Below are 12,910 nucleotides of genomic sequence, written 5' to 3'. Positions count from 1 at the left end.
AGGGACAGTGGAGGGAAAATATTTTTATTTTTTTAATATTAATATAATTTATTTTTAATTAATACTAATATAAATGTAAAATAAAAAATAAACACTGATGTGGCATAATAATTGGTCAATGAGTGTTTTTTTAACAGTGTTAAGATTTTGGGTGATTTGGGTAAACACTGAAATATTTTAAATACCACTTCTTACCAAAAAAAAAAATTATGTGTTAAGCTGGGAAAAATCGTATAATTTAGATTCAATTTGTCAATAAGCCTATTTTTTTTAATTCACTTATCTAATGGAATTTTGATTTAATGTGTTATGTGTCATGTATGTATATATTTTGGATAGTTTTCATATGTCAATAGTGTGTCAAATGATTTAGTGATATGTTTAATATATTTAGGCGCATATAGGAGATCAAATGCATGCTTTGAAATGTTTTTTTTTTCATTTTCTGCAATGTTGTCTAGAGACATCAAGAAAATGTTTTCAAGCATTTCATGCTTTTTGGGGCATAAATCTTAGGATATAATGTTCCATGTCTTGAAAAATATTATTCTTGTCTCAATATATAAAACTTCGAAGTTAAATTATTGAATATTTGAGTTCAAGCCTTGAGACATAGGGAGTTAAGTCTCAAGACATGGTTTGAAAGTCTTAAGACCTCAAACTTTAAGCAAAAATAGAGATACAAGGGAGGCATATCTTAAGACATGGTTTCATTCTCTTAAGACATTGCCTTACGTTTTGTTAGCTTAACTTAAGAATTATAACTTGACCTTGTTTTTATTGTCTTTTGACTCATGTTACTGTTTAAGGGCCCACTAAATTTTTTTAGTAGACATTGCATGTTTTAGATGCCTAGCTTAATATGTTTTAGTTTTGATCATTGTTTTAATTATTTATTTGAATTATTTCAACAATAAATGTAATATTTTACATCTAGATCTTCATACCAAAGCCAAGTATAATGTGTTACAATAAATGGAAGTAACAAAAATTATATATCTTACATTGATCTATTTAGTTTTTGTGAATTTAGATTTAGATATTCAAAGAGTTATTATTCTTTTTTTCTAGAAAAGAAACATATATTTGAATGAGTTTACATCAATTTTGATGGGATAATATTGGATATCACAATCTTGGTTCGAATTAACTATATGACTATGAGATTAAAATTTTACACGTTTAATTCTTACAATACATAAAATATAAATAAATAATTCTAATTTAGGATGTATTTAATAAATTATTAAATTTTTTTAATAATTAATATTTTAAATATGTTTGATAATTATTTTAATATTTTACTTAATATAAAATTTTCATTAAAAAAAGTGTTGAATAATATAAGTAAGTAGGTAGCTACTTATCATATACTAAGTTGACTTTATTTTATCAAAAAAAAATTATAAAAACTTATTGTTTTAAAAAAAATAAGAAAATCAAATTAGCATATTAATCTTTCAACCAAAATTATCTAAAATAATATAAAAAATTATATTAATAAGATTAAAATTGAAAATAAATAATCTTTTAAAAATTAATATTTTCTTTTATAAAAAACTAATCATGTTTTGTACCTATATTTACTAATTTACTGCACAATTTTCTAATTATTTAATTTTCTAACAAGTGCCACAAAAGTAGATTTGCTGTTAATTCAAATATTTAAAAATTAAGTATATAATAATGTTATTAAATGATGTTAATATTAAATATTCCACCTTTAAAAGTTTTATTAAAAATGTAGATATCTATATTTAAAACTGCATATCATCTTTATAAATAATTAATTGCAGTTTTTTTTTACATTAAATTGTTTGGTAATAAGTTAATGGGTAATCTACAAAAATAGTCACTTTTGTTTGCCTCAGGTTACATTTTAGTCACTTATGTTTGAAATGATACGTTTTAGTCACTTATGTTATTATTTTGTTACGAAGTGATCACTCTACCGTTAAGTTCCGTTATCTCTCTAACGGTAATCCTACGTGGCAGTCCAAATAGATTTTAAGTGCCAACTTGGATTTCTAAATGGGATAAAAATAGATTTTTAATTAAAAATTTTAATTAATTAAAATTTTAAACCTAAACCTTAACTAAAAAAATTGTTCATATTCTCTTTTTAATTTTTCTTCCATCTCAACTATTTTGATCTTAATAATAGTTTTTCTAGTCAAATGAAAAAAAAACCCATAGAAAATAAAGAAGAGATGGAAGAAAACTTAAAAAGAGGAGATGAACAGTTTTTTTAGTTAAGGTTTAGGTTTGAAAATTTTAATTAATTAAATTTTTTTAATTAAGAATTTATTTTAATCCCATTTAGAAATTTAAGTTGGCACCTAAAATCTAGTTGTACTGCCACCTACGATTACCATTAGAGAGATAATGGAACTTAACGGTAGAGTGATCACTTTGTAACAAAATAATAACATAAGTGACTAAAACGTAACATTTTAAACATAAGTGACTAAAATGTAACCTGAGGCAAACAAAAATGACTATTTTTGTAGATTACCCTAAGTTAATTAATGGAAAATATTCATGTTATTAATATGTATTTCATTTTATAATTTTTTGCACTAGATTTATTTAGAAAATAGTTTTAAGATAATATTAAAATATGTTTTTTTAAAAAATTAAGATAATGTTGAAAAAATTATTTAGTTTAAAAATAAATTTATTAAAAATATCAATTTTAAAAAATAGAATAAACTACATAAATAATTACCCATCTATTAGTAAATTTTTAGTTGAATTATTTGACTTAAAAAAATACAAAAATACCATCCGAATTACCTCAAAAAATTTTGAGTCCATTTCCCTTAAATCAATGACATGTCCGTTAAATACATGACTTAGAATTTTAAAAAATAAAATAAAATTACACATAATTTTCATGTAATTTAAGGAAAAAAAAGAGTAAATTCCAAAACCATTAAAATACAAAATTCACCGTTTTTGTCTTTTAAAAGCCTAAAAAAGTAAATCTCACACTTCATCTTCTTCCCTAACTTATATGAGAGGGGTTTTACTTTTTAGGCTTTTAAAGGAAAAAAAAACGTTGAGTTTTGTATTTTAATAATTTTGAAATTTATTTTTCCCTAAATTACATAGAAATTATGTGTAACTTTGGTTTATTTTTAAAATTTATTTAACAGTTATATCACCATTCTATTATTGATTTAATTGGAATGGACACAATTTTTTTTCTAATAATTCAGATGATTATTTTGTAATTTTTTAAAGTCAAATAATTTAATTAAAAATTTACTAATAATTGAATGATTATTTATATAATTTACCAAAAAAATGTTATAAAATACAACATATTTTAAAATATATAATTTATCAAGGAATGTAAGTTTAGAAACACGAGGTTTAAATTTTTTATTTATGCACTTTGGTAGGTACTTTAAATTAATTACAGCTTATTTTAAATTTAACTCTCTTTTTTTTTAATTTATATTTGTCATAATACAACCAATAAAATTTTAAGTAAACGACTGTTGACATGAAACATTGGCAACATTTATTTATTTATTTTAATTATAAAGTTCTTATTAGATTCTTTTTACACTTTTTCAATCATTGTATTTATCAAATTTTATATTAAAATTTAATTAGATAAACATAATACAATTTAAACAAATACATGCAATTAATTTATGTATCGGTAGAAAAAACTAATTTATTTTATATTTTTATTTATAAAAAATAATTTAAATATTTAAAGAAGTCAAATATCTATAATTATACAAGTTCGTTGATAAAAAAAATAAAAAAAAGGAAAAAAAAAGAGAGAAAATCGGAAACAAGTTCTAAAGTGAACGTAATAAATGAATTTAGAGATCTGTGAATTAAGCAGAACTGAATTTAAATATGTTTCAAAAAAAATAAAAAGGACACAAAGGCGATTATTTATTTTCTCTGTCCATTGACTTGAATATATTATGTATATATAGCCACCCAAATCAAGAAAGATACACATATATCTTACAGTGAGCTGCTATCCCAGCTCTAAAATTCATGAATTAATTTTCTTTGTATGAAAGCAACAAAGAAATTTCTTTGGGATCCTTGGTTTCGGATTATATATTGAACATCTACTATTCCATTGGGTGGCATTGTCCAAAAGGAAAAGAAAAAAAAAAAAAGAAGAAGAAAAGAAATGGAGAATGGTGAGGCATTTAGAGTCGGCAGTGCACGTATTGGAAGTTCAAGCATTTGGAGGAACAACGCCATGGAAGCTTTCTCCATGTCTGCTCGTGAAGAAGATGATGAAGAAGACCTGAAATGGGCTGCCATCGAGAAACTGCCTACATATTTGCGTGTAAGGAGAGGGATATTCACAGAAGGTGAAGGTCAATCAAGGGAGATCGACATAGAAAACCTTGGATTCATTGAGAGAAGGAATCTGCTGGAAAGGCTAGTAAGAATTGCAGAAGATGATAATGAGAGGTTCTTGTTGAAGCTTAAAGAACGCATTGATAGGTAAGTCTTTTCCATTTTCTTTTTATGATTGTTTGATGCGTTCAAGTTGATCCGAATTGTTGGTTTTTGTTCCCAACGGATTGTGAAACTCAAACTACAGAGTTGGACTTGATATGCCAACAATTGAAGTCCGGTTTGAGCATCTGAATGTTGAAGCAGAAGCTTATGTGGGAAGTAGAGCGCTGCCTACCATATTCAACTTTTCTGCAAATATTCTAGAGGTACTCTTCTTGTTTAATAATAATAAAACTTGCATCTTTTAATCGAACAGACAGCGCCAACTTTTTCCCATCCTGTTTTTTGTTTGAAGGGATTATTGAGTTACCTTCACATTCTTCCCAATAGAAAGAAGCCATTACCAATCCTTAATGATATCAGTGGAATTATCAGACCTCGAAGGTAAGAACTAAGAAGACTAGTATTTCTGCATCAGAATCATAATCTCTTGAAACGTTGACAACACTGGTTTGGATCAAACTTGTTCAGAATGACATTGCTGTTAGGGCCTCCAAGCTCGGGCAAGACAACCTTACTATTGTCATTGGCTGGAAAGCTGGGAAAAGATTTGAAAGTATGGAATTTAGTTTCACTGTACTTCCAGTTCCCATTTTCAGTTGTTTGGCATTGTGATCTGACGTGGGGTGGCACATATGAAAATCTCAGTTTGCAGGCAGAGTAACTTATAATGGACATGGAATGGAAGAATTCGTGCCGCAGAGGACATCAGCTTACATAAGTCAATATGATGTTCATATAGGAGAAATGACGGTCAGAGAAACATTAGCTTTTTCAGCAAGATGTCAAGGTGTTGGACCTCGTTATGGTAAAAACAATATTTTTCTTCAACTTTGACCTGCAATTTAACCAGATAAGTTTGGTTTTCCATATATAAATATTCTTTTTTTTTTTGCCTCTTGGGAATTGGCAGAGATGTTGAAGGAATTGTCTCGTAGAGAGAAAGAAGCAAATATCAAGCCTGATCCTGATATTGATATCTATATGAAGGTAAAAAGATTGATGCTATTTTTTCAGTTTACTTTGTATGTGGCTCATTTTAATTTTGTAACATGTGTTTTTTGCTGTTACTGTTAAATTTGCAGGCCGCTGCATTAGAGGGACAAGAGGCAAATGTAGTTACAGATTATATTCTCAAGGTACCAATCTAAGTCCAAAGTTATGGAGACAAAGAACAAAATACAAAACAGACAAAGACTCTTTTCAGTATCTATTAAGAAATATCTAATGTTGGAAATTTGCAGATATTGGGACTGGAAGTTTGTGCAGATACCTTTGTGGGAGATGAAATGAGACGAGGTATCTCTGGTGGACAAAAGAAGCGAGTCACTACAGGTAAATCTGAGACAATTACTTGACAAAAATGTCTATTGATTTTCAGAATTTTAGAGTAATGGGATCATGGTTTTAATCATTTCATCCCACTAAAATTTTATAGGAGAGATGCTGGTTGGACCAGCAAGGGCACTTTTCATGGATGAGATATCTACTGGTTTGGATACTTCAACAACGTTTCATATTGTGAATTCATTAAGACAGTCCATCCACATCCTCAATGGAACAGCTCTGATCTCTCTGCTTCAGCCGGCTCCGGAGACATACGATCTGTTTGATGACATAATCCTGCTTTCAGATGGCGATGTTGTGTATCAAGGTCCCCGGGAAAATGTACTCGAGTTTTTCGAATACATGGGGTTTCAATGTCCAGAAAGAAAAGGAGTTGCTGACTTTTTACAAGAAGTAATGGTTTAATTATTACATTTAAACATGCAGATACTGTTTGAATATATGTTTTTAACTTTTCACAATAAGTAATGGTTGATGGGTGCAACAGGTGACATCAAGGAAAGATCAAGAGCAATATTGGGCACGTAAAGACGAGCCTTACAGTTTCATCTCTGTCAAGGAATTAGCTGAAGCATTTCAGTCTTTTCACATTGGACAAAAGCTAGGCGATGATCTTGCAGTTCCATTTGACAAGTCCAAAAGCCATCCAGCTGCTTTAACCAAAGACAAGTACGGTGTTTCAAAGAAGGAACTGTTAAAAGCTTGTGTTTCCAGGGAATATCTTCTAATGAAGAGGAATTTATTCGTATATGTGTTCAAAATGATTCAAGTGAGCTAAGGAAAATTTGCATGTTTTAAAAACTATGACTTAAAACATTTCTAAGTCTTAACTGTTTGTTGCACTGTTGGTGAAATTTTCAGCTTATTTTCATTGGAGTCATAACAATGACAATTTTTATAAGGACAGAGATGCACCGAGATACAATAACAGATGGTGGAATTTTCATGGGAGCTTTGTTCTTTATTCTCATTATGATAATGTTCAATGGATTCGCGGAGCTTGCAATGACCATCTTGAAACTCCCTGTCTTCTACAAGCAAAGGGACCTTCTTTTCTATCCTTCATGGGCATATTCTTTACCTGCATTGATCCTTAAGACCCCAATCAGCATCTTAGAAGTTACCGTCTGGGTTTTCATGAGTTATTATGTCATTGGCTTTGACCCTGATGTTGGGAGGTGAGAAACTTAAACTAGCTAACACCATATCAGTTATGGCCTATATTTTGTGTGTCACCCATCTAATTTATTAAAGCTCTAATTGGCAGCTTTTTCAAAAATTACCTAGTACTCCTATGTCTTAGCCAGATGGCATCAGGACTGTTCCGATTAATGGGAGGATTAGGAAGAAATATAATTGTTGCAAACACTTGTGGGTCATTTGCTTTACTTACAGTTCTTGTCATGGGAGGATTCATCTTAACTCGAGGTAAATCCATTAATACATTGGGTTATGAGTTATGATAGTTATCATTATTTGTCTTAATGATGTAAAATTGAGTTTTAGTTGTGATTTTCGCTTTCTGATGCTTCAGATGATGTCAAGAAATGGTGGAAATGGGGTTACTGGATTTCACCATTGATGTATGCACAAAATGCCATAACTGTGAATGAATTCCTGGGGAAGAGCTGGAGACACGTGAGCCACGTTTCCTGCCTATTTGAAATTAAACCATGATAAATGGGCAATGTTCCTTTGATCAGAAGATATTACTGAAACTGAAACATATATTTGCATTGTAGGTTCCTCCTAACTCTACTGAACCATTAGGAGTTTTGGTCATGAAATCTCGTGGAATTTTCCCTGAACCGCATTGGTATTGGATTGGAGTGGGGGCTTTGATTGGATACTGTTTCCTATTCAATTTCCTTTTCACATTGGCGTTAAAGTATTTGGACCGTAAGTTTCTGTAATTAGATTTTCCAGTCCTCCATATGAATCTCATCTTTTTAATAGTTTCTCTAATTTGATTCAGCATTTGGGAAGCCTCAAGCAGTAATATCTAAAGAAACCTTAGCTGAGAGAATTGCTAGCAAGACTGGAGGGAATATTGAGCTATCATCAAGGGGAAGAGATTCTTCTGGTGAGTCGGTACTTAAATTAAACATTAGTGAGCTTTATATTCCCATGTGCTATAACATGATCAATGCAAAAAATTAATGCAGAGAGAAGAACAGGTGCATCATCGAGATCGTTGTCTTGGAAAGTTACTAGTGTCAATGAAGCTAATCAAAAGAGGAAGAGGGGGATGGTTCTTCCTTTTGAACCCCTTTCGATGAGCTTTGATGAAATCAAATATGCTGTAGATATGCCACAGGTATCTTGAATTTTATCAGGTTCAAAACTAGAAAATAGAATACAAAAGCAAGTAGTTAAAACTTCAATCAATTTTTGTGTAGAAATTGGTTAGCTTTATTGGATGTCCATGCATGAAAAAACAATACAGTGCAAAAGTTGGATCTTTGTCGTATAAAACATTAATAATACTTGGTAAAATATGATAACTGAACTTTATATGCTAAAAATTTTCATTGTTTCCAGGAAATGAAAGCTCAAGGTATTTCAGAGGAGCGGTTGGAACTTTTGAAGGGAGTGAGTGGAGCTTTCAGACCCGGAGTCCTAACAGCTCTGATGGGTGTTAGTGGTGCTGGCAAGACCACTCTAATGGATGTGTTGGCAGGAAGGAAAACCGGTGGTTATGTCGAGGGAACGATCAAAATTTCAGGGTATCCGAAGAAGCAGGAAACATTTGCTCGTATATCCGGGTACTGTGAGCAAACAGACATCCATTCCCCCATGTTACAGTCTACGAGTCCTTGGTTTTCTCTGCATGGCTTAGACTACCCCCGGAGGTCAATTCTGAAACCAGGATGGTATGCAGCTGTTAATTACTTGTTACATCTTTTGTTTAAGGCATGTAAGAAATATTTTTAAATCAAATTGTTGTGTTGCAGATGTTCATTGAGGAAGTTATGGAGCTTGTGGAGCTAAGTTCATTAAGGGACGCACTTGTAGGATTGCCAGGGGTGAATGGTCTTTCAACTGAGCAACGCAAGAGGCTAACAATTGCAGTTGAACTTGTTGCCAACCCATCCATAATATTCATGGATGAGCCTACATCTGGTCTTGATGCCAGGGCAGCAGCTATAGTAATGAGAACAGTAAGGAACACTGTCGATACAGGACGAACTGTGGTGTGTACCATCCACCAACCAAGCATCGATATATTTGATGCTTTCGATGAGGTGAGAACCGTTGGGAGTTTTGGTTGGCATTTATCTTTCTTGCCTTTTTTGAATCTAACACAAGTACTTAATGGACACAAAAAATACAGCTGCTTCTGTTGAAAAGAGGAGGTGAAGAAATATATGTGGGTCCACTAGGCCGCCATTCTTGTCATTTAATAAAGTATTTTGAGGTTAGTCTCATGAATGCATGATAAAATTAGTGGAATTCTTTTTATGTTTGGTGCTAAAGTCCTAAGTTTTCGCTTGTTGAAGGAAATAAATGGAATCCCAAAGATAAAAGATGGTTACAATCCAGCAACATGGATGTTGGAGGTTACTTCAGCACCACAAGAAGAAGCAATTGGTGTCAACTTTACCAACATATACAAGAACTCTGAGCTATATAGGTAGGATCCAGAAATTCATGTTATATGGTTTAAATTTAAAATCAAGTCAAAGCGCCGCAAGTGGTTTATGATTTTGGATTATTTTAGGAGAAAAGTTAACTGATTTGGAATGTGCAAACTACCATACCATAATTCTCATCATTACTTATACACTGAACACATTAATGCAAAGCTAGATACTCCAACTAGTGTTACCCCCTTAACCGAGGTCAATATAAGTTATCCAGGCTACACAATAGTTTAGGCTTAAATTTTCAATCTCTTATTTAAAAGAAGCTTACTGAATTATGTATTAATTGTTAAAACTCATCATTGCTTTTTATTTTATTTTATTTACAAGTTACAAAAAAATAAAAGGAATTAATTGACACTGTAAATAAATGGTACAGGAGGAACAAGGCATTGGTGAAGGAACTAAGCAACCCTGCACCTGGTTCCAAGGATTTATACTTCCAGACTAGATATTCACAATCGTTGCTCACTCAATGTATTGCTTGCTTATGGAAGCAGTATTGGTCTTACTGGCGAAACCCACCATACACTGCAGTGAGATTTTTATTCACAACTTTTATAGCTCTAATGTTTGGGACAATATTCTGGGATCTAGGCTCCAAAAGGTATGTAACTATTTAATGCAAAATAGTGCAAGCAATGTGATTCCGTGTTTTTAATCTCTCAATGGATTGAAATGGTTGTAATTGCAGAACAAGGCGACAGGACGTTTTCAACTCAATGGGTTCTATGTATGCTGCCGTTCTCTTTATAGGATTTCAAAATGCTGCATCGGTTCAACCCGTCGTGGCAGTTGAAAGAACGGTCTTTTATCGAGAAAGAGCCGCTGGGATGTATTCAGCACTACCATATGCATTTGGACAGGTAATATTGCAGTTCCAGAATTGGAACTTTCTGCAGCGATCTTATGTTATTAAACATCAAACATTGCCTAGTGAAGTTTAGGCTGATGGTTACCATTTATTTTCCAGGTTGTGATTGAGCTGCCATACATTTTGGTTCAGACTGTCATTTATGGAATTATAGTGTATGCGATGATCGGATTTGAATGGGCTTCCCACAAGTTCTTCTGGTATCTCTTCTTTATGTATTTCACCTTCTTATACTTCACCTTCTATGGGATGATGACTGTGGCTGTCACTCCCGACCACAATATTGCTGGCATAATTTCATCTGCCTTTTTTGCACTTTGGAATCTTTTCTCCGGATTCATCATCCCCCGAACGGTACGTCTAGTAACCCTTTTTGCACACTTTGTTAATGCAAGAAAAGACTGAGAACACATCTAATGTATTCAATCTTTTTGTTCCCATGGCAGAGAATTCCTGTGTGGTGGAGATGGTATTATTGGGTTTGCCCTATTTCTTGGAGCTTGTATGGACTAATTGCTTCACAGTATGGTGACGTACAGGAAAATTTTGAGTCCGGTGAAACGGTGCAACATTTCGTAAGAAACTATTTCGATTTCAGGGAGGAATTCGTGGGAGTCGTTGCAATTGTAGTAGTTGGTATATGTGTGCTCTTCGGATTCATCTTTGCATTCTCAATCAAAGCATTTAACTTCCAGAAGAGATGAGGCTACCATTTTCTCAATTGCAGATTCAAATAAGTTTTCCTCATTTAAGATGCATAATGTTCAGCTTCTCAGGGAAGAAGAAAGATAAACATGATCAGTGAGGAGTTTTGTTCACTTTGCTCTCTGTATTGAATAGGTATTCTACTTCTTTTGCCAATTAGTCTATCATCTTCCATTTAAGTACGTTATATATTTCCCATATTTGTATCTACAACTTCCATGTAAAGTTTGACAGTAAAAGAAATCGTATTAACACATTTATAAAATACTTTTATATAACTTTTTTTACCACAATATCTAGAGGTGAGAGTTCGATCAAATCGAGTTAAAAAATTTCGGGTTGACGAATCATATTTTTATCATAATAATTCGATTTGAAATTTTTTCGAATCGAGTTGAGAAATAAAATTCAAGTTGAGTTGAATTAAGTGAAATTATTCGAGTTAAATTAAAAAAATAAAAATATCAAATAAAAATATTGTTAAAGTTTATTATTTTGGTCCCAAAATCATTTTCTTAAAAAATTTTAAATTTTCAACTTTATTTGTATATTCTTTAGAATTTTTTTAAAATTTTTTATATATATTTTTAAAATATAAATTTTAGAATTTTTATAAATATTTTGAATTTTAAAAATTAATTTGAATTTTTTTGTAATTTTGTTGATAGAGATCAATTTGCTCATTTTCAGAATTAACAAGGACCAAAGGGGTATTTACATCAATCTATTATTTGAATTATTTGAGTTATTTGAATTATATAATTCAACCCAACTTGAATTTAAAACTCGAATCACTTATTAGAGTTGACTCAAATAATTCGATTCAATTAACTCAAAATTCAAATTTTTTTCGATTTTTTCGAATCAAATCGAATTTTGCTCACCCATATGTATATCATCAACTTTTCCCTTCACACAAACTTTTTAAAATGGTTTTTTAAACCAAACAACAAAGCCAAAAATTTAACTTTCCATTTTTGCAAAAGCCCATTTGGTTGAAAAACTATAAACTCGTCATTTCCTCATTTATCATCTTAATTGTTTTAAAAAAATTATATTAATTATTATTAGCCAAACAATTGCTAAGCAATAAACTATCACAATGAAGGAATGACAAGGGAGTGAGCACTCTATCATTAAAATAGAAAAACAATAAACAAATAGAAAACACAAGATTTGTTTACCCAATCCAGTTTTCTACATTTGCGAAGCCTAGCTCAGTGAGAAATATATACTCTCTTCAACAATTACAACAAATGATTCTAACCTATCACACCTCATGACAATTTTCCTCACTTTTATACCTTGAAAACTCGATACTCTCACCATTAAATTCACCCATTGTGAATTCAACAAATAAAACCACAACACTAAGGTTTTACTATCAAGATGCACTCATACAACAATATTCCTCACAAGAACCGATTAAGTGCTTAATTCTCCCAGTAAAAAAACTTATAAAGTCCCTCAATTAAATAAATTATATTCAAGACTTACTAACATAGAAGATCTATCACAATCCTATTAAGACAATAACAAGATAAGCTTAATACAATGTACTAATAACAAGTAATGTAAATATGGACTATTGGCAGCTAATCAATCAAAGTTCCAATCTAATCTAATATCCGTGATCCTATAGACTGACTTGGATGATCTGATTCGATATAATCTCCAAAATATATCCCCAATGCGATATGATCTCTATTGATGGGTTATATATCATCCAAATACTCAGCACAACTCATAAATATCATTTAATAAATTGCCAACACTTTAAATATGAAAATTGTCTCAACACAATTTAGTGGCCAGGGACTGGAAACTCCCTTAG

General features: G+C 31.3%; 1 protein-coding gene across 1 annotated transcript; it reads left to right on the top strand.

The window, feature by feature from the left end:
- Nucleotides 1–4,018: 4,018 nt before the first annotated feature.
- Nucleotides 4,019–11,327, top strand: LOC121203210 (pleiotropic drug resistance protein 1-like). The gene is given in 25 exon segments (XM_016886788.2): nt 4,019–4,491; nt 4,592–4,712; nt 4,802–4,890; nt 4,978–5,062; nt 5,155–5,314; nt 5,420–5,496; nt 5,592–5,645; nt 5,751–5,841; nt 5,945–6,246; nt 6,341–6,622; nt 6,715–7,031; nt 7,121–7,281; nt 7,388–7,491; nt 7,596–7,752; nt 7,829–7,936; nt 8,019–8,170; nt 8,395–8,641; nt 8,644–8,726; nt 8,808–9,098; nt 9,188–9,271; nt 9,354–9,487; nt 9,877–10,104; nt 10,192–10,363; nt 10,471–10,725; nt 10,818–11,327. Coding segments are annotated over 25 exon segments (4,335 nt in total). The 5' UTR covers nt 4,019–4,168; the 3' UTR covers nt 11,076–11,327.
- The last annotated feature ends 1,583 nt before the right edge of the window (nt 11,328–12,910 follow it).

Source organism: Gossypium hirsutum, chromosome A02 (assembly GCF_007990345.1).
Source record: "Gossypium hirsutum isolate 1008001.06 chromosome A02, Gossypium_hirsutum_v2.1, whole genome shotgun sequence".
In the NCBI taxonomy this organism is placed as follows: domain Eukaryota; kingdom Viridiplantae; phylum Streptophyta; class Magnoliopsida; order Malvales; family Malvaceae; genus Gossypium; species Gossypium hirsutum.
Note: the sequence above shows the minus strand (reverse complement) of the source record. Positions and strands in the feature narration are given on the sequence as shown.